The sequence below is a fragment of the Schistocerca nitens genome, chromosome 5 (assembly GCF_023898315.1).
Source record: "Schistocerca nitens isolate TAMUIC-IGC-003100 chromosome 5, iqSchNite1.1, whole genome shotgun sequence".
In the NCBI taxonomy this organism is placed as follows: domain Eukaryota; kingdom Metazoa; phylum Arthropoda; class Insecta; order Orthoptera; family Acrididae; genus Schistocerca; species Schistocerca nitens.
This window is the reverse complement of record NC_064618.1, coordinates 765,408,718-765,431,666: the sequence shown is the minus strand read 5'-3', so window position 1 is coordinate 765,431,666 and position 22,949 is coordinate 765,408,718. Positions and strand designations below refer to the sequence as shown.

The 22,949-nt window shown below is 38.2% G+C and overlaps 1 protein-coding gene across 1 annotated transcript in view; it reads left to right on the top strand.

Moving 5' to 3' along the window:
• The window catches only part of LOC126259869 (nucleolar protein 58), a 72,593-nt gene that overhangs the window by 31,675 nt on the left and 17,969 nt on the right, over positions 1 to 22,949 (top strand). Inside the window, exons 6-9 of the mRNA XM_049956927.1 lie at positions 12,521 to 12,684; positions 18,022 to 18,218; positions 19,444 to 19,571; positions 22,759 to 22,887. Coding sequence (XP_049812884.1) covers positions 12,521 to 12,684; positions 18,022 to 18,218; positions 19,444 to 19,571; positions 22,759 to 22,887 — 618 coding nt within the window. The remainder of the gene's footprint in view (positions 1 to 12,520; positions 12,685 to 18,021; positions 18,219 to 19,443; positions 19,572 to 22,758; positions 22,888 to 22,949) is intronic.

The following is a 22,949-nucleotide window of genomic DNA, read 5'->3' as shown; positions in this document are numbered from 1 at the left end:
TATTCTCGGAAATTGATTATCATCAGCATGTGTGTAAGGATTTCAGGACTTATTCACTGATTAGCACAGACTGCAAGAGAGGCCGAAAACTGTGTGTTGTGTTAAAATGTTGGAGAATTGTTAATTTGTAAACATTCATCCTGAGCTTTGACTTTAAATACATGCAATTGTGTAGTCGCCAGTTCCCATTCTTTTAGTGCTCGTTTGACAATAGAATATTACTTTATTCATCTGAACCGTGCTGGAACTGTTGTAACTTTGTTAGAAACCAGTCAGTTCAGTTGAAGGCCCAGAATTTTCACAGCTTCCATTATTGCCTTCATAGTTCATGGAGCTGTCACAGTTCTCAACTCCTGTATGAAATAATGTTGTTGTTGTTGTCGCCGTCGTGGTGTGATAGGCTTATACATTGGTTTAACATTAACATTGGTATGACTATTTGTAGCTGTTGTAGAGCCATTGTCCGCAAAGAGGTGGCACAATTACGAGGTGGCAGGCAGGCCGACTGGTAGTCTGATAAATCTGCACCTGTATCTACTAAGAACTGTATTTTGTACCTTGGTCTGTGATAAACAGTTGGAGGCTACCATTTGGAGCATCAGTGGCTGTCATCACAGAGCACCTGTTGTGTTTCCCTGCTCACAGGGTGAGCTACACTTCCATTCCTTGCACCCAAACCGGTAGTGGTATCAATAAACTTTTCTAGCTGAAGTTGCGTTTCCCAGGTGACCGAGTGTGACAGTGAGCAATAATGTGAGTTTGCAGTGCGGCGACTTGTGTGGGAAGTTCGGTTATCTGAGCTTGTAGTGCAGCAAAGTTGCTGTCTGTCTGTGGTTGTGGACTAACTGCTGCAACATGCACAGATGGACACATTTCAGATATTCTGTTGATGGTTTGCGCTGATGTATCTAGATTGCCAGCGCACACAGTTAAAATCTTTTGTGCATCAGGCGGTAGGTGTGACGACCTAATTCTTCGCAGAATGTTGTCACTTACTGCATTGCTTGCCAACATATGTGATCAGCGCAGCAGCTGTGATAGTGTGCGGTTGCCCAATTCTTCGTGTGAAGTAGTCTTTCCAGCTCTTCGCCTCAGACTGCGAAAGTTGTCCAATTAGAATATCCTTAATCATCGGGTACTGGTCCACGTCCTGCAGTTACTATGGAATATACTGCACTTCCACTGCCATTTCTTCACTGAGTGCTGCCTCAACATAACTATATTTCGTGTGGTCTGTGGTGACTTGGGCCAGGACAAATTGGCTTTCCAACTGTAGAAACCATAGCATAAGATTTTGCTGCCAGAATGGAGTGGTTTTACTGTGTCACAGTTTATCATCGCACCAGCAGGTGTGTCTGCAGCTGACACAGGAACTTTATCTACTCCTGTATTAATACTGCAGAATCAGTAGGCTACAGATGCATAGCTGGTGTGGAGTGTGGAATGTGAATGACAGGATTGACATGGCTGTACTTAGTCCAACATAGCACGGTAAGCAGCACAGTGGTCGCTAACTAACTGTTTTGGGTTATCAAAACTCACTGTGTTAGCTTTAAAATAACACACGACACAAAATGACATTCAAGTAAGAGAGCGAATTAAATGACAGAATAATCTATCAGGGAAAACAAAGAGTAGGCTGAGGCAAAGATGATCATGCACTGAACTTTCATGTGCACGTAGCACTACATTACACACACACTGTATACTAGCTTGCGTGCACTTCAACAGCAAAATCTAAAGATGTTTAATAAGTGAAGAAAGAAGTAGCATCAATGCAAATTGTTCAGTAATGTCTGACACTGTCTTGGATAATGAATGAGATAAAATGTTGAGCATGTTTAAAACTTACTGTAAGTGCTGAATAGTGTAATAGTAATGAATGACACAATTTCGTTCCAATTACTGTATTGCAAAAATTGGCAGTACCAAGATGAAAAGGCAGTGTTCTGTGCGTAAATTACACCAAGGCCTACACTTCCTTCTGTGTTTCTCTTTAAAATGTTGTATTAATAGAAATGTTATGTACTGTACCTAAAATATTAAAAATATCCGATATACATAACCACAAAACATCATTAATGAGTACACTGTTATTCCACTTCTGTACTTTCAAAATATAGCACATACTGGAATTTAATTTTCTAGTTTTCTGCAGTCACATTGTAGTTTTAAATCAGTTGCTTTAACTTTAAAATGCAATATACCAATGCATACTACAGTATACTCTCCTACTTAAGGTGATCAGTTACCTTTGTTTGCTTTTTGCATTTAATATGTGCATATACATTTTACATATGACAATGCATTCGTTTTAATGCCTCATTTTTTCTCACCCGGAAGAATAATTTTTCATTCCTTTGATTTCAGCAGTGAGTCCCAATTTTGCAACTGCTTTTCAAAAATGTCAGGTGTTGTCCAAAAACTTGCATTGTTTTCATAAACTACAGGTAGGGAATTAATATTTTTAAAACATCAAGGTTTTCTCGATTTTCCAATCACCAAAAGCTTTTCTTTACGTGATCCTGCAATATTTGCAGCAACCATGACTATGATTTTTGTCTTATACTCTTTCCCACCCAAACACTGTTTACATATAAATTTCAGTGTGTCATGTGGCTTTTGTAACATACATGCAAAATAGGCCACTTCTTAGATGCTTAACTGTTACATCATCAGATACACTGGCAGCTTCGTCACAAATTTTTCTGCCACTAATATCATGGTGGGCCCTGAAACATTGTATCCAAGATGAAGAATTGAAGTTTGGATTTCCCAAAAGACAAGCAAATCCATTACCTTTTTCTTAAAGAATAGGTCCATTGATCAGCACATTGTTTGAACTTTGCCGCTTAAACCGTGCAAGTAAAGCTGCTTCAATATCTTTGTGCTCAGATGATTTCACTCACTGATTATTAAAGAATTTTGTTCAAAAAGAGACTGTATTTTCCTCTGTCCTTCCAAATTGTACAAATCATTGAGCTAAGACACGCATTTCCTTCGTGATGCTTGCATCCCTCTCCCCCATTTTGTAATTGCTATGTTATGTGTGACTTTTCTTCAATATTAAGTACTTTCCTCTTTTTTTATGACATCTTTAAAGAGGTGATTGCATTGAATGTTTAACACACATAGTGATTTGAAACCAACAGTCTACAGAAAACGAGATTGAAAATGAGCATTACATTGTTGTTAGCAATCCCCAAATACTTAGCTACCAAAAATGAACTTTAGGTGTTATAGCTGATATATTTCTCTAAAAATGTAATGTCATTTTATATAATAGGTCGCAATAAGGGAAGTTTTACTATATTCAAATCTATGAGGGGAATAGTAAATGTTAAAACCAATTTCGATCAGTTATCATGAGAGAAATATTAATTCACATCTTGGCGACACTGCATCCACTGCTCCACAGATTTACTTTGTGTGATGTCAGGAGGCGAGAACAGCTGACAGCTTTGTGAAGACATGAAGTACGATTTTTCTCAAAATGATAATTGTCTAATGACAAGATCATTGAAACTGTTTGCAATAATTGTCATTTATTGTGTTTTAAACATTATTATAAGTAAAAATTTAATACACAACAAAATTAACTTCAAGCACAAACCGAAATCATTATATTTGCTTGACAATTGCTTCTCCTCAATAGAATTTTTAAAAATGTGTAAGATGTGTGTGTGTGTGTGTGTGTGTGTGTGTGTGTGTGTGTTTTGGACTATACCTAAGTTTAATCAGTGCATATATAAGAGTATTAGTGGTAGAAAGGACTAATGTAAAAGACTCTTGTAAAAGTGGTCTGTAAGTTGTCATATTTTTCGCTGTTAATGGGCATTATGAGTATGAACTAACTAGTTTGACATTACAGTGAGAGACTGCATTTATAATCCATTGAACAAGCAAATGATAAATCATCATCAGTGAATAACTTGAGGGAATGCTGACCGATAACACCGATATCTTGGCAAGTAACAGTTACTGTCATTTTAGTGTCTTATCCAGTTCGTGCCTTGAAAATGATGGGTTTACATGTGGAAATTCGGACTTCAGATGAATTTATCCAGCTGCATTCTTACATGTTATTAGAGCATACAACATGGTGAGAGAAGCTTAACTTCTCCTTGGACAATATGTTAAACATTATAGTCTGCATAATTCAAAGGATACAGAGTTCTAATTCAAAAGGCTAGGAAGTTCTCCTTATTATGTATGCAACTGATACATTGACAAGCACATTTTTTAAATCATGAGTCTTTAAAACTAAGAACTATTATTACTTTGTTCCAAAGTCTACATTGTAATACCATCATCACTTCTATTTGATTCTGCTTCCGAACAATCTGATTGTAAATTTATGATGATAGGTTCAAGGCTTACAGCCATCATCACTTTCCTGCCAAATTCTTCTTTCTGAAGCTTTTCAGCATGCTACACAGACTGTGCTCAAGCTACAGGTGGGATGTTGTCTATTCCCTAATGCACAAGGGATTTAGTGTATGTTATCTTGAATGTTTTGTTTTTGTCTCCCACATAGCCTTAACCGTTTGCCCAAATTAATTCCATGGGGCTGTGCTGACAGTGACACGTGGGTAAACGAAAAACTGTGTGACCCCATGCACGTGCAATGAAGTCAAGTTTGTGCGCTCTGTCACGTGACTTGTATAAATTATTGGGCTGCAGGAGATCGATGTAAGTCCAGTATATTCTGTGCTTGATATTTTTATTTCTAAGCCAGGGAAAAATATCTGCCTTTCAGGTCTTTGTACTTGTTGTTTTCTCTGTAACAGTTGAACTATAACTGGCAGTAACTGACTTCGAAGCAAGGTATGACAAGAATTGTGAATCGCATCACGAATATATTCCTAAGAGAACTTGAAAACTGCCAGTACCATCACTCATTTTCCAGCATATCTTCCTAGAATGATTCTAATTGACCCATGTTTCATCAAGGAAATACATGTTAAACTACCTCCTTCTTGAGGCCAGCTTTCAAATTCACATTTGAAAAAGTTATAAATGCACTAAATAATCTCCCCCCCCCCCCCTCGCCTGCTTGTGAAGCACCTTACATTTATTGCCATCACGTTACTTTTTTAAAATCATACTTAAATTTTTCCAGATACATGTTCAAAGCTATACTAAATAAAAAATAAAAATAAAAAAAACACCTGAAAGTTGAATGAATAATTCAGTTGTTGCAAAGTACAGCAGCAGTGCAGCATTTAGAAGTGAGATTCTCGTTGTCTAGTTATAACTCACTGCTGCACACTCGGGGAAGTGAATGAATATTATTGGCTGCCAGTGGCTAGTGGAGGGGTATGTGCACAATGCCTGAAAATTGGGCCGCCGTACTATGTGATGCGGAGTTTAAGTGATTATTTAAATATGGCTTTTACTTGGGGCTTAGATGGAACTGTTAGATTTCAGCATTATAGCCAGTATGTTGGTAAAATCATTGTGGCTATAAGTGGTATCAACTGTATTTCCTCTTTCAGTAAGAGCTCTTTGTTGATTTCTAAATAGTGAACGACCTGAAAGTGCAGTTGAAAGATGGGTGGGAGCAAAGTAATATGCAGTGATCACAGTGCATCAACATTATTATTATTATTATTAAAAACCAGACTTTTACATAGTTGACTGAAGAGATGGGCTCTTATTTTAACAAAAATTTAGGTTTTCAGTCAGATACATAAGAGGAAATTAAACATGGTACCTGATGCACTGTCCAGGTTACCAGTAGGTTTGCAGCCAAACCAGGGTGTAAAGGAAAGAGGAAACTTTGCTATATATTTCTTAAAAGTTAATAAATACGAAAAAAAGATTGAAAAAAACTATTGCAATTTAGGAACCCTGCTATGGCAAGATGTCAACCTGAACATTCACATTCAACATTTACAACAAATTAGAAAGTACACAAATGAATTTTATTTTATGAGAACAACCAAATGGTTACTGTGCATACCTAAAGGCAGTGTAACAGTACCTAATGTGGTATTTACTTATATGTTATACATATTTGGACCAAAGAAGTGTATCATACATATGAAAAAGTATTATTATTTTAGAAACATTAATTGGCAAGTAAAGGCAATGTTACGATCTTGCGAGACATTTCAAAAAGTGAAAGTACATACTTTAGGGGTACGCACATTGCTGTTGCCTATCATTCCAGCAGAGCTTTGGGGTTTCTTGGCTGTGGACTTTTACGGTACACTACCTACAGGCCAGGGAGGGATGGGATACATCCTTGTCGTGTTAGAATGCTGATCAGAATTAATAAAGCTATATCCTCTAAAAAGAGCAAAGACAAACAGTGGAATATTTAAGTTACGAGATCATTATTTCAAAAATATTGGTAAACCCAAGAACCTGCAATCAGACAATAGGACACAGTTTGCACCCAAACAGCTTAATAAGTTTTTGGCATGTGAAAACAGGTCATATTTTAAACTCCAGATATCACTCACAAAGTAATCCAGCAGAGTGACCAAGATTTTTCCAGTGGAGATAGCAGGAGGGCAAGTAGACAGGGAACCATTCCTGAAGTGGATTGATTGACCACAAAATCATGTTACCATTCATTCAGTGCCATGCAGTAATATTAAGGAAATGTTAAGCAAAGAGGCAAAAAAGTGAAAAAAGAGATGGAAGAAAGATACCCCAGTACAGACAAGGTATAGGACCTAATTTTAGTTAAGAACCATAAGTGAAATGAAAAGGTAATTAATAAGTTATACGCATTTTATGAGGACTATTTCTGATAACCAGGGTTCTGCACGAAAAAGCATTAATATTAACTGACTAAGCAATTGGAAGGCAAAAGCATATGTGTAAACTGAAGATTTACAACCATTCTTAACTGATTAAAGTCAATTAAACACCAGAATCACATTCTACAAAATTAATAGTATAAGAAATCTACTCAGAAACTTCTGACAACTTCTTTGGCACTTGGTAGTGGGTCACATTTTGGCCTGTTGTAATTAAGATTTACAAATAGTGGTTAACTAGCATTGCGCAGAGAGTGGGTGTGAATGGTATCCTATTCTTAATCAAAGTGGAGAAATAAGGTAATAATATTAGTAAGATAATGCTATTTTTTGATGTGTGCTGTAGCTAGCAATGTATCCCTTGCTGCAATTAATGCCTCTTTAATAGATGTAGGCCTGGTAGTATAGAGTGTTGAGCTGTTATTAATGACGCTAGCAATGTGGCGAAATAAAGCCTAAACCAGTCGCGTCTTTCCACTTTGAATGCCATTTTGGACAGCTACAGCATCCAGCCCAAACAATGCCGAGGTATTAAGTTACTATTTCTAAACATTGAAGGTTTGACATGAAAAGTTTTTGAGAACTACACACAAAGGGGACAAAATTTTTGTATAACTTTGTTAGATTTTGTACATTAATATGTTAAGTTTTATGTTGTGAATTTTACTTGATAACAATACCTGGCAAGAGTTTGTATCTTTTCTTACGTACCTATTATGTAAGATTAGTGTGAGTTGCTTTAACTATCACTATAAAATCTGCCGCTGACTAGTCGCATAATTTTCTTGCCAAATAGCGTGCAGATTTCCTGCAGTTCATTGAAAAAAACAACAATTCAATGTCTCTTGATTCCTTCAGTTGGAGATGATCGCATTAATTGATTGATATTGCTAAGATAGATTTCATTATCATTGCACACAACAAATATAATTGATTTAGTCTAAGTTCGTTGATGGTTATGCCACAGACTGTATATCTTAGTCAGCTGTGTCGTACACCTGTGCTATATCATATTGGTCAAATGATAATTTTTTTTGTGATTACTGTTGTAAGACAAGAAAGAAGACAACTTTAGTGTTAAAATATTATTGGAAAAGAATTTAACCTACTGTCTCTTTTGTTAATTAGTTAGAAAGGCGAATGTAACTTTACCTAAATCAGAGTAATACATATAAAAACTTAAGGTAAACCAAACCGTTGCATAATTGAGACTGAATAACCATGTGTGCATTCATAAATGTGACACCGGGATGATTTAATTTGAGCAGAGAATGAGAATAAAAATAAAAGAGTTGATTTAAAGAAAACATGGATGCTTTATGATGCTGTGATAGTTTTTGAGTAGAGGATGAAAGTTAGTTTTATGCTAGTTTATGGTTTATCGTACTTCAGTAGTGGTTTGGATGCTTGTTCATTTATAAGGGGCATCAGATGAAGAGGATACAAGATTTTCCATGGCTTTATCAGTAATAATTCTGATTAACGTTGGCAGATTGATTGGAAACTCCTGTACTGTTGTAGTATGTAAATGAACAAGCGCGACAAATTTTGCGTTTGTGGGAGATTATCATCTTCTCAAGAATTAATGTTACCTCTGTTTAAAATAATTGTTACTTTAGATTGCATTCTGTTTCTCTGTCTGAGGTATTCCTTTTGCACCTCATGCAGTGTCAAGTGTAGTTGAGCTGTGACTGACGTCATCACAAGAAGAGCAAAGAGACGTGCCCACTGATGTGAGATTCACATGCTTGTTCTTTTATATGCTACTGTGGTGCCTCGTACCCTCTCACACTTACAAGGTGATGGCACGACCGTGGGGTCGGGGATTTGTCCAAGATTTTGTGTGGTGAAAGAGGACCCCTAACACCTCACGCGGTTAAAATATTAGGACGCACTACTCGGATAATCCCGAGAAAAATCGATCCAAAGTTTCTTAGGTGCCTTATGAGTACAAAGTGTTAGTCCATTACCGAGCCGCCATCTGACCTACGTGGTTAGGGCTCGGACTCTTACGCCAGAGGTCTCGGGTTCGATTCCTCCTCTGGCACTTTTTTTTTATCTTCTGTTTAATTTTTTTGTTATTCCACCAATTACTCACAAAGTCTCCCAAACCTACATTATTTTTAAAACATTTTTTAGCTCAAGAACGTAAAGTTTTTCATTCACTGAAAAATATTAGTGCTCGTTGTTCTATTTCGTTTTATGGGGTTTCAAGGGGCTTTGTAAGGGTCGCCTTGGGATCATAACGGTCATCTGCACATATGACTATGCTCGAGATGTGAGAAGTAAATGGCAGTTTGTTTTTCGATTTCATCATGAACAGACGTGCCTGTTTCAAATTTCAATGTGCTATTCCGATCCGAGGTTAAACATGTCGACTGAAGAAGTTGCTGGCTCATCTGGAATAGGAGAAGAAATTCCTGAAAGAATCCATTCATAATGATCTATCAAAATTACGATTGAAGGACGCAGTGGTGTATTATGAAAAGCTTTGACGGAAAATAATTTAATTGCAAAATAAAGGATGCTGCCAATTGAAGAGAAAAGAATATCTTTCACAATGGGAGAAAGATATTAAAAGTGGTGGTACACGAATGGATAAATTTGAGGAGATAGATTTGTGGACCTACGACCGTTTCGTGGAAGCAAGACAGCAATATTAGCAAATCACAGCATGAAATTTACAGCAATGGGCATTGGCTGCGGCTGCACAATTCGTCGATTTCAAATTCAAGGCATCTGATCAATGGGTCACGGCATTTAAACAGAAGCACAGAATTTCACAATACAAGATCACAAAACTGGTTTCGAAAAAAGAAGCGGCGTCAGTGGAGGACATGCAGGTGTCTGCAGAGAACTTTCGTCGGCAGATGTGCCGTTTACTCCCTCAGTACCATGAGGATTATATGATAAATACTGACCAAGCAGGTAAATACATGTTTTCTGCATACAAAATGTTTTTACCAATGTAAAATATATCAATTCAAATTTAATTATAGAAAAAGGTACTTACATACACTTTCGAATATTGTTTAATACCAAAAATACTATTGTTTCAGGATGCCAATATCCATCTGTTTTCAACAGGACTCTCACTGAAAAAGGGAGTAAAACAGTTTTCGTGAAAAAGTTGGATTTGAATAAAGTGACGCATTCGTACACTGCACAATATTCAATAACATTATCCAGAAAACTGCTCTCACATGTCTTCATATGCTTACAAGAAGCGACCGGTCATTTCGGACCTCGTATTCACAAATTAATAGATGGCATTGCCAATACTTACACGAACGCCATCGTAACATCATTGAAGTCCAGAAAATTAACAAGAGTTTTATACGTGGATTTTCTCCGGAAATGTTTAAAATCTTATGTCGGGGAGAATAAATATTTACTTCTCATTGACTCTTGGGGAGGTCAAACAGATCCGGAGATATATGATGCAATTTTTCGAGATGACGAAAATATGCCAACTTGATCAGTAGAAGTCATACCTCTCTGGTGCAACCTTGTGATGTTTACTTTTACAGGCAAGTTAAAAATTTCATATAGCGCTTGCAAAATTGCAGCACATTTTTACAGGAGAATCGTGAAATTAATTCCCGGGAAGATGGTATAAAAATTCATTCTATAATTCACCATCAATTGTCGTCCCCAGTATTCCAAGACATGATTCAATATGCCTGGTTTGCCTCAAAATTATCAGAAACTCGAAACATTTTTGTAAATGTTTTTTAATGGGGCATGTTTTTCTACAGATTTGTTGCAAACGCCCCGTGATTGTAAGAAATCTGCTTTTATATGTTGCGCAAGATGTCGCAAAAATTATTGTTTATTTTTACGATAGTTACCACTGCGGTTATTCTGATTAAAAACCCAATTTTTTTTTCTCATATACTTTACAATGAAAAATGGAAAACCCACCGCCATGAATTGTGTTGTTGGACAAAAAGAAAAGAATTTTTATTCAATAATGTAACTAATTTATTAATGATAATGTAGGTTTGGGAAACTTTCTGAACAGTTGGTGGAATAACAAAAGAAAATGAAACAGAAGGAAAAAACTGCCAGAGGAGGAATCGAACCCGAGACCTCTGGCGTAAAAGTCCGAATCTGAGCCTTAACCTTCTAGGCCAGATGGCGGCTCGGCAATGGACTAACATTTTGTACTCATAAGTCACCTAAGAAACTTTGGATCGATTTTTCTCAGGATTTTCAGAGTAGTGCGTCCTAATATTTTAACCACGTGAGGTGTTGGGGGTCTTCTTTCACCACACAAAATTTCGGACAAATCTTCGACCCCATGGTCGTGCTGTCTCCTTGTTAGTGACTTCTAATTTTAACAGTTCAGTACTAAGTGATGGAGAAATATATAATGTTTAAGGTTGGCTTTATATAGTTATCATTTCAAGCACTAACTGAAAAGTAAACAGTTGCATGTTCATGATTTCCCTTCTGAGGCCTGGCTGACTAAGACCTGTGTGTGTGACGCTTATATGTAGATGTGAATAAAAAAATTGAAGGATAAAAAGTACAATAGGCAGATGAGTAAGCACAGATAGCCACAATGAAAAGACTGTTAAACATTGAGCTTTTGGTGAAAGTGTTCTTCAGGTAAGAAAACACACACAATCAAACAAACAGCTCACGTGACCATTATCTCGGGCTGCTGTAGCCAGAATGCAGCTTTGGTGTTGTATGAAAGCAGCAATCCAGAGTAGGCCATGGAAGTGAGAGTGGTAGTGTACGGGTGTGGGAGGAGAAGAGCAGTGTCAGGTGGGCTGTGTAGGGAGTAGATGGCAGAAGGACAAGGCTGCCAGGCACAGGAGCAGGAGGCTGTGGGGGAGGGTGGCATGAGTGGGGGCAGGGACATGGGCAGTAGAAAACAAGAGGGGAGGAGAAGGGAAAAGATCAATGGGTACAACCCTATAGCAAGGGGTTGGAATTGGGAGTGGCATAGGTATACTTGAACATGACATGCTTGATTTCAATGGCTGCTTCAGAACCCGGGTCATGTGGATCCTTCCCTCTACCACCAGCTTTCCTGAACTGCACAGATGGAAACTGTCCTAAAAACACATTCTCTGCTGCTGTAACCTCATGCCCCACACCTTGCAGCCTGCAGTTTCCACCCCCTCTGTCCTGACGCTACCTCCCAGTTCACATCTCCTCACCCTCATTGTGCGCTGTTCTTAGCCAACTTACCCACTTATCTTTACCCTTTCTATTCTTCTCTCCTTTCTTGCTTCCTGTTCTCCTCCCCCAGCCTCCCGACATTGCTTCTGGCAGCTTTTTCCAGCTGGCATCTAGTCACTAAATGCTGCTCCAGACAGTGCTCTTCTCTCCCCCACCCTTACCCTGCTATTCCTCTCCAACCCCTTCCCCTTCCTACTCCAGATTGCTGCTTTCATTCCAGCCGCAGTGGCTCTGGTCACAGTGGCCAGAGATAGCAGGCATGTGTATGTGAGCTGTGCCTGCCTGTGGGAATGTGTGTGTGTTTTCTTTTTTGAAGAAGGCTTTGTCAAAAGCTCAGTGTGTAAAAGTCTTTTCATTGTGCCTGTCTATAACTCAGCAGGTCATCTTTACAGTGAGTTGTTGTTGATATTCCAACCTGAACTTTCCATTGCTTAAATTCCATTGTTTAAAATAGTGTTAAGTTTGTCGTGAGTGTGTGTGTTGATGTTCAAAACACGTAAAACATTGTATTTCCATGTAATTCCAATTTTATCTCTGTGTATAATTTGCAGGTTCTTTGATCAACCTAGCAAAACATCCAGCATCTACAATACAAATTTTGGGTGCTGAAAAAGCTCTTTTCCGGGCACTCAAGACAAAGAAAGATACCCCAAAATATGGGTTGATTTACCACTCATCTCTTATTGGACAAACAAGTGCAAAAAACAAGGGAAAGGTAAGTATTTAATCTTATTCTCTTTCTGTTACTGTTTGTGATAGGTTACTAAAAATAATACACAGCTCATCTTTCGTGAGAAAACAAAACTGAGGAGTGACACAGCTCCACGATTACATGAAATACTGCAATCACCACTTCACTGTCCCTGACAACATATTAATTAAAAATGATAACGTCAAAAAACTGAAAATTATAATTATTGTTTGGTACTGAAAACATTGCACATGTAATTTTATGAACATAGTGCTGTTTAATTATCTATTTAGCAATAAAGTGTTCAGTTTGTCGTCCACTGAAGTATTCACAAATACGTACTAATGTTTCTTGTAGTGACGATTTGTAAAGTCTAGCTGTTACATAATTTTGAATATCTCAGAAATTGTTGCAAGTATCGAACTGAAACTCATAACTCAAGATCCGGGCAGTCGCAGAGGGTGGGCTTACTGGTAGTTGGGAGCTGCAATGTCAGGCACATAATGGGGCCCCTAGGGATATGGCTGCAAGGGAGGGGAAGAAAACCAATGTGCACTCTGTGTGCATACCGGGGGGAGTCATTCCAGATGTGGAAAGGGTCCTTCCGGATGCCATGAAAGATACAGGCCGCACCCATCTGCAGGTGGTCGCTCATGTCGGCACCAATGATGTGTGTCACTGTGGATTGGAGGAAATCCTCTCTGGCTTCCGGCGGCTATCTATCTGATTTGGTGAAGACTGCCAGTCTCGCTAGCGGGATGAAAGCAGAGCTCACAATCTGCAGCATCGTCGACAGGAAAGCTGGCTGAAGCCAGAGATAAATTCTGCTGAAATTTTTACAAAGGCACCGACGGTGTTTAGAAAGGATAGCTTGCATGCAACCAGTGGTGGCGTGTTTGTCGCTGTTAGTAGTAGTTTATCCTGTAATGAAATAGAAGTGGGTAGTTCCTGTGATTTATAATGGGTGGAGGATATACTCAACAACCGAGCTAGGTTAATAATTGGCTCCTTTTACTGACCTCCCGACTCAGCAGCATTAGTGGCAGAACAACTGCAACTGAGAGAAAATCTGGAATACATTTCACATAAATTTCCTCCTTAGGTGGAGATTTCAATTTACCAGATATAGACTGGGACACTCAGATGTTTAGGACGGGTAGTAGGGACAGAGCATCGAGTGACATTATACTGAGTGCACTATCTGAAAATTACCTCGAGCAATTAAATAGAGAACCGACTCGTGGAGATAACATCTTGGACCTACTGATAACAAACAGACCCGAACTTTTCGACTCTGTAAGCGCAGAACAGGGAATCAGTGATCATAAGACCATTGCAGCATCTCTGAATATGGAAGTAAATAGGAATATAAAAAAAGGGAGGAAGGTTTATCTGTTTAGCAAGAGTAATAGGAGGCAGATTTCAGACTACCTAACAGATCAAAACAAAAATTTCTGTTCTGACACAGACCAATTAAAAAAAAAAAAAAAATGGTCGTATGGCATTGTTGGCCGGGAGGCCGCATGCAGGGAAGTTCGGCCACCGTATTACAAGTCCTTTTTAGTTGATGCCACTTCGGCGACTTGCGAGTCGATGATGATGAAATGATGATGAAGAACACACAACACCCAGTCATCACGAGGCAGAGAAAATCCCTGACCCCGGCGGGAATCGAACCCGGGACCCCGTGCGCGGGAAGCGAGAACGCTACCGCATGACCACGAGGTGCGGACTGACACTGACAATGTTGACTGTTTATGCAAAAAGTTCAAGGCAATCATAAAATGCATTTTAGACAGGTACGTGGCGAGTAAAACTGTGAGGGACGGGAAAAACCCACCGTGGTTCAACAACAAAGTGAGGAAACTGCTGCGAAAGCAAAGAGAGTTGCACTGCAAATTTAAACGCAGCCAAAACCTCTCAGACAAACAGAAGCTAAACGATGTCAAAGTTAGCGTAAGGAGGGCTATGCCTGAAGTGTTCAGTGAATTCGAAAGTAAAATTTTATGTACCGACTTGACAGAAAATCGTAGGAAGTTCTGGTTAAATCAGTAAGTGGATCGAAGCAGCATATCCAGACACTCTGGGATGATAATGGCATTGAAACAGATGATGGCACACGTAAAGCTAAAATACTTAACACCTTTTTCCAAAGCTGTTTCACAGAGGAAGACCGCACTGCAGTTACTTCTCTAAATCCTCGCACGAACGAAAAAATGGCTGACATCGAAATAAGTGTCCAAGGAATAGAAAAGCAACTGAAATCACTCAACAGAGGAAAGTCCACTGGACCTGACGGGATACCAATTGGTTTCTACACAGAGTACGCGAAAGAACTTGCCCCCCTTCTAACAGCCGTGTACCGCAAGTCTCTAGTGGAACGGAAGGTTTCAAATGATTGGAAAAAAGCACAGGTAGTTGCAGTTTTCAAGAAGGGTCGTTGAGCAGATGCGCAAAATTATAGGCTTATATCTCTGACATTGATCTGTTGTAGAATTTTAGAACATGTTTTTTGCTCGCGTATCATGTCATTTCTGGAAACCCAGAATCTGCTCTTTAGGAATCGACATGGATTCCGGAAACAGCAATGGTGTGGGACCCAACTCGCTTTATTTGTTCCTGAGACCCAGAAAATATTAGATACAGGCTCCCAGGTAGATGCCATTGTCCTTGACTACCAGAAGGCATTCGATACAGTTCCGCACTGTCGCCTGATAAACAAAGTAAGAGCCTACGGAATATCAGACCAGCTGTGTGGCTGGATTGAAGAGTTTTTAGCAAACAGAACACAGCATGTTGTTCTAAACGGAGAGGCGTCTACAAATGTGAAAGTAACCTCTGGCGTGCCACAGGGGAGTGTTATGGGACCATAGCTTTTCACAATATATATAAATGACGTAGTAGATAGTGTCGGAAGTTCCATGTGTCTTTTTGTGGATGATCATGTAGTATACAGAGAAGTTGCAGCATTGGAAAATGGCAGCGAAATGCAGGAAGATCTGCAGCGGATAGGCACTTGGTGCAGGGAGTGGCAACTGACCCTTAACATAGACAAATGTAATGTATTGCAAATACATAGAAAGAAGGATCCTTTATTGTATGATTATATGATAGCGGAACAAACACTGGTAGTAGTTACTTCTGTAAAATATCTGGGAGTATGCGCATGGAATGATTTGAAGTGGAATGATCTTATAAAATTAATTGTTGGTAAGGCGGGTGCCAGGTTGAGATTCATTGGGAGAGTCCTTAGAAAATGTAGTCCATCAGCAAAGGAGGTGGCTTACAAAACACTTGTTCGACCTATACTTGAGTATTGCTCATCAGTGTGGGATCCGTACCAGGTCGGGTCGACAGAAGAGATAGAGAAGAGCCAAAGAAGAGCGGCGCGTTTCGTCACAGGGTTATTTGGTAAGCGTGATAGCGTTACGGAGATGTTTAGCAAACTCAGGTGGCAGACTCTGCAAGAGAGGCGCTCTGCATCGCGGTGTAGCTTGCTGTCCAGGTTTCAAGAGGGTGCGTTCCTGGATGAAGTATCGAATATATTGCTTCCCCCTACTTATACCTCCCTAGGAGATCACGAATGTAAAATTAGAGAGATTCGAGCGCGCACGGAGCTTTCCGGCAGTCGTTCTTCCCGCGAGCCATACGCGACTGGACCAGGAAAGGGAGGTAATGACAGTGGCACGTAATGTGCCCTCCGCCACACACCGGTGGGTGGGTTGCGGAGTATAAATGTAGATGTAGATGGACAGCAGTTAGTTATTGTGGCAACTTTCAAGTGTGAGAATGCGTTCTTTAGGATGCTGAGCTAATTATGAGCAGCAAGAAGAATCTTACAGTTTCATGATCATCAATGCATATTGCTGAGAGCAGCCAACATTGAATCCATTCACAAATTTCTTTTGATACCCCATCTGCATGCTTTTGTCAAAGCTTTTAGAAAGTTAAGAAATATGGCATGCATCTGTTTGCCATGCTTTCAATGTGTTGTATGAGATGAATGCAATTCTGTTTAAGATGCCTCATTGTGTTTGAGCTCAGGATATGTTGTAAGCTTCTGTAACAGATGGGTGCCAATGGTTTTGGATGACAAATTTGTAGATTAGTGTGACTTTTGGTTTCTTTGTAGATTAGTGTGACCTGTGGTTGCTTTCAAGTACTGGCACACCATTCTCATAAATGTATGTGACCTGTGCTTGCAAACACTTGGTTTTAGTTTTTGTTTGAGGAGTCTGTCATAAATTATGGTTTAAAAGGGTATAACTCAGCTGAAAATTCTGCATGGTATCCAACAGGTACTGCATCAGGCCTGGAGCCTTTTTAACACCACTGATGTTAATATATAGGTCACTTGTCTTAGAAGTGATGTGATAATGAAAAATTGGGCAGAGCTCATGGATTTTGTTCACCACAAAATTTTGAAATGTCAGTCTGTCTGAAAGGAATGTTACCTTTGTTGTAGATGGAAACTGCTGCCATTGGTCAAGAATTCTTGAACTAGGTGACTAGTGTGGGTTGCCATGGAGTGAACCTCTTTTTTATCTTCGCATTGGGGGGGGGGGGGGGGGGGTGATAAGAGAGATATCAGATGATTTGAGAAATATAAAATTGTTTGAGAAATATCAAAAAATATATTATCAAAAATACCCCCCCCCCCTCCAATATTTTGTGAAAATATCTGTACTGCTCTGTCTGTAAACATTGGTAGAAGTTCTTTAATTACAGATATTTATTATAAACAAATATACCAGTTAACAAAATCCACATTGTAAATTAATTAATTAATTTTGCTTGTCATTAACAACATGAATGTGACCATATGATTACAGTTCCAGCCATGATGAAATGATTAATGAGCTCAACTAGGAACCGTTTCCAGATCTATTTACTTGTGTGTATGCATTGCCTCAAGAAACCCCACTACTGGCACTTCGTATCGGTACCAGCTTATTGTTGACTATCCCAGCCATTCTTGTATCCATTTCCAATCACACATGTTAACTCACTTAACATCACTACTGGTGTGTGACTGTTTCTAGCAAAAAATAAATAAATAAAGGCAAATTACATATGTCAGAGTTGGATAATCCATCTCTGAAGACTTTCCTGGTGATGGAATCTTAAATACTGGGTGGAAAAATTCTCTCTCAGCTTTAAAGGAAGAAATTAGGGACTTGTGCTCAGATATGCTGACACTCTTTCAGGAATCACTAATGCCGCAAGTAATTTCATAACTTGTGAATTTATGTTTTAGTACAAGAGTATCTTGTAAATATTGTGTTAGTTTATGTGCAGACACTATGTTATTCCTATGTGTAAAATCTTTTTGTCTGTATTAAGTGACATATAATCTAACAGATGTCAAGAATGCTTGCTGCCAAAGCTGCGTTGGCAACTCGTGTAGATGCCTTGGGAGAGGATTCCAGTATGGACATGGGTGTTGAGCATAAGGCAAAACTTGAAGCAAAATTACGGCTACTAGAAGAAGGAAACTTACGCCGTATTAGTGGCACAGGAAAAGCAAAGGCTAGATTTGAGAAATACCACAGCAAAAGGTGAGTGTCCCATAGATGAGGAATGAACAGCATGTTCACAGACTACCTGGACATTTTATTTTATAGAATAGAATAGAATATATAAAATTATAGTGATTCCGTGGATGTAGGAAATCGGTGTCTGTCTCTTTTCTGTATAGCAAAAACAATTGCTTATCAAATTGCACCCAGTTTCATGGCAAGGCAGGCATTTATTATACATATAATAGGAAAGTTCTCAATGGTAAGGAGACATACTTTCGAATAGCTGAAATAAATTTCCAAAATAAGTGTGTATTGCTTGAAGTTATAGTAGGAAGAAGTAAAACTGACAAAGAAAACGTATAATCCTACAGCAATACTTTCTGAATTATTTCATTTCTGTGTTTCCAGTTATACAATGAAATTGAGAAGAAAAAGGTGTAATGAAATTAATTTTATCTGTGGAATTAACTGTAGTAAATTTATGATTCGTTGGCTTACAAAATTTTGAATTATCAAGCCAGTCTATAGTATAAATTTTACTCTTTGTAGGTTTAATCATTTTGTGCTGTACATTGTTGTGGGAAATCTCTTGTAAGATCGTCAGATGCATATGCGTACTTATAATGCTACTTGTTTCATTGCAAATGTTTCATAAGACCTTGATATTTATAGTCAGTACCAATTTTTTTTGCACTTTCTCATTTTTCAGTAACTTGAATTAAGGAAGTGAATGTTGCCTTTATAACTAATGAAAAGAGCCATTTTTCTTTTTTTCTAAATTTGTGAAATTAATTCTTCTGTTAAGTCTAGTTGAGATTGTGAAGGAACAGCATTGTTGCGATGAAAGCTTTATTTTATTTACTTATTTATTTATTTGATGCAGAGAATGTTAATTCATTTTTTCATATGGCTTTGTAAATACTACTAGACTGTGTAATAGAAAAACAGAATTGTAAAGCCGGACAAAGGATATTCTGTAGAAGCGTTCTCAGGAAGCCTTCATGTGAATTTATGCTGTAGCAATTAAGAAAATGGAGGGGGGGGGGGTAATGAATGAATCCTATGATGAGTCCATTCTAAATTCATTTTCTGCTACTTCAAGTGACTGGATTTCCAGTTTGTTTGTTAAAAAATACATTTTCATGTGAAGTTCCTGTTCATGTTTGTATAGAATCTCAACTATCTTTTTTACACACAATATATTAATGTTATTGAGTAGTGCCTTATTATATAATATAAAGTGAGATTTTTTTGTTTACAGTGAAGTAAGACAATACCCAGCCGCTGCAGATTCAACTCTTCCGACTGGTATCAAGAGGAAAAGAGAGGATGCTGCTGATACACCCAAGAAAGTTCTCATTGAGGAAATATCAAGCCAGGAATTTCCAAGTTAGTCTTATTCCATAATACGTTATCGTAGAATATCTACTTTTTCTGTAATTTCTTCCAAAGTGCTGATGGAGTACTTCTTTTATCATGTGCTTTCTTCATTCTGACATTGCTTACATTCTTCTTTTCATGCTGTAATTATTCTAACTGTTCTTTTAACCTAACTGAAAATATTGTAATTTAGAATAATTTGTTATTGAAAATTGCCCATTTATTATTTTTTTATGAAGTAGCCACTGCATGCATTAAACACAGGATCCTATTGTGTAATGGTCTGTTTCAGAGTGCCTTTTCACTATATACTAATGTTGCAGTAGTTTAAGTCCAGAAAAATTTTTGTGTCATTCTCACTTTGGTATCCATGTATTATTGATGTCGTTTGGGAAAAAAAAAATATTACACCTGATTCAATCTACATTTGCTATAGGTAGTGGACTGGCCTGTAATTTACGTTAAGCACTCTGTAAACTCCATCTGCTATTATTCCTTTTCCCCAGTCCATGTGCTCCTAGTATTTTTCCTTCTGTTCCTGTACCCACTATCCAATTCCAGCCACCCTTTCCTCTCCTTTAACTATCTGAATAATTTCCTTTATCTCATCTTACATTCTTGCAATCTTCTTCATCTGCAGAGCTAATTAAGATCTGTTTTTACAATAACTGTTAGATGAACCATCTTAATTAAGTTGCTTAAGAAGTTTTATTTATTTATTGATGATTTGTTTCAGACAGGTTGCCCATTACCAGATCACCCAAGTACATAAGCCTTGCATATCAACCAGATGTGCAAGTAAACTACTGCCCACAAAACATATAAGCGTGGCAATACACAGTATGTATATAGATGCCATGACATTACATATTTCCAGGCGTATATGTTTTGTGGGCTGTAACTTGCATGCCCGTCTGGTTGTAATGTAAGACTTATGTATATGGATGATTAGATAATGGAAAAGCAGTCTGAAACTAGTCATCAGTAAAGAAATGGAACGCTATGCAACTTAAGACTGTTCCTGTAACTGTTATTGTAATCATGTAAAAGTTGCAGACTGGTTCCATCCCCAGCATGCTGGAGATACTGCTATAAACTTATGCTACTGCAAGAGGTGTTGGTTGCATGTCTATTTTCTTATTCATTATTGGGCCTACTCCAGCATTACCTCCTTTGATTTTTTGTTGATAACTCTTTACTGGCCTGACATGAAGTCCTGATCTTCCTGCTAACACACTTCACTTCATTAGTTACTACTATATCGGAATTCCCTGTTTAAATTATTTTTTGAATTCTCTAAGCTACCTGCCTGAGTAAGGGATCTAACATTTCTCACTCTGACCTGTAGAATGCCAGATACGGTTTTCCTAAAGACAACATCCACCTGAGTAGTCCCTGCCCGGAATTCCGAATGGGGGACTATTTACTTCAGAATATTTTACACATGAGGATGACATCCTCATGTGAGGATACATACAGTAGCTCTACATACAGTAGAGCTACATGGCTTCGGGAAAGAAATGATAAGTGCAGTTTCCCCCTTGCTTTCAGCTGTTTCCAGTACCAGCACAGCAAGGCCAGATCTGTCAGTCACCCATATTGTTGATCCTACAACTACGCCTGTTCAGGAACTGCGGGTTTGTCTAGCCTCTCCACGTGTACCCCTCAGTAATAGTGGTCACACATTTGGTACTGTACAGCTATCTTTATCATTAAGGCATGGAAGCCGCCCTACCTTGATAAGCTGGGGGTGGGGTATGTGGTTAAAATTTACATAAGGAGAATGAGAATCGTTGTAAAACCAAATTTATGTATCTATTATTTTAAAGAAAACTGATTTTATTTTCAAAATGGAAAAATGTAATCAGCTTACATGCCTATGGGTGTGGGCCACTCATGTTTGGTCTCTGGTGAAGACTTTATATGTATTTAAAATATATCCTCCTTTTTCATGGATTCTGAAGGTGAAAAAGCAACCAAAAGTGTTACACATGTATTGTTAGTCTGTCTCTTCCTCCTAGAAGAATAAGATTTTCATCTGGTCATCGTAAGCTATTGCAGGGTTTCAGATGGTATTCATCATGGAAGCAAGGAAAGCAGAGAAATAATTTATTTCATTTAAAATAACAAAATATTAATTTTGTGACTTTTCATTGTCTTTCTGAAGTTAAAAAAATATAGAAAGAACTACAGTTTTAAGCCCACTTGCAAGGAAGGTAATTGATGTGAATGCAGGCCTTACACCTCTTCATGCTGCCCCAGTTAAAAGGGGTTTTCCTCCCTGAGTATATTTACAAGGCATTTAAATCACTAATTCTTGGAATTCTCAGGAGCTATGGGATGTAGGCCTGATAAGGATAAATAAAATTTCTTTGAGTGTTTTAATGATTCCACCTGGTCTGAAACATATTCTTAGTTTATTTTCCAGAAATGGAAGCATGGTAACCTGAACCCCTTATCATAATACTACTGAGCCAAGGCTCAGTTAGTGTAATCAGATGAATAAAACAGACTTTTGGCCATGGGTGCAATTGTTTTCGTGTGGCTCTACAAACGGAGAATTTCTCCATTATCAGAGACAGAGGGAGACCACTGGAACAGTTTTCATCAAAAAGACAAATCTTACTCAGTGTCTGTTAATGCTACTGACTGACTAGCTCTCCAATTGGCGGTATAGCAGCTGGTAACTGTAATACTTTGAAAGTGTCAGGTGGAAGTTGGTATTGCAGTTAACCTCATTTATGTTTTCCCATAACAATTGGCCTTTGGATCTCGTACCTAAATTTGGCATGCTATCTGGTAGTCTTGTTTTTTGTTTAGCTTTGTATAAGTTTTGTCATGGACAAATGAAAGGATAATCATTGAACATGCAAATTCATCAAAATGTAAATAATAATTGGTCTTTTATTGGCTGGTTCAGGAATACAGTACAAATCAAAGTGAAAACATTTGGTCAAAGAAATACTTGTCAAAATTGCATAAATTATAATTTTTGCATATGTAATTTCGTTTGTTCATTCATTACTGAGCGATGTGTCACAGTGATTAACATACTGGACTCGCATTTAAATCTCACTATCATAGTTTGTGACTGGTGTTTACTCCATCCAAACATCACTAACTTTTTGCTAGCTAATAGGAGACATTTGTTATCTTCATTTGGAGCTGATATAAACAAAAAATTTGTGTTCCCAAGGTGAGAAGAAGGTGAAGGTTAAGCATGAACAAGAAGAGCTTGAAGAAAATGTTGCAGGTGGGACTCCCTTACCTCCAAAGAAGAAAGTGAAGACTGAACCAGAGGATACTGAATTACCGGTAGAAATGGGTAAGTAACAAAGATTTGTATTCACAAGCAAAGTAAAGCTGAGTTTAACTTGAAGGGTGGTT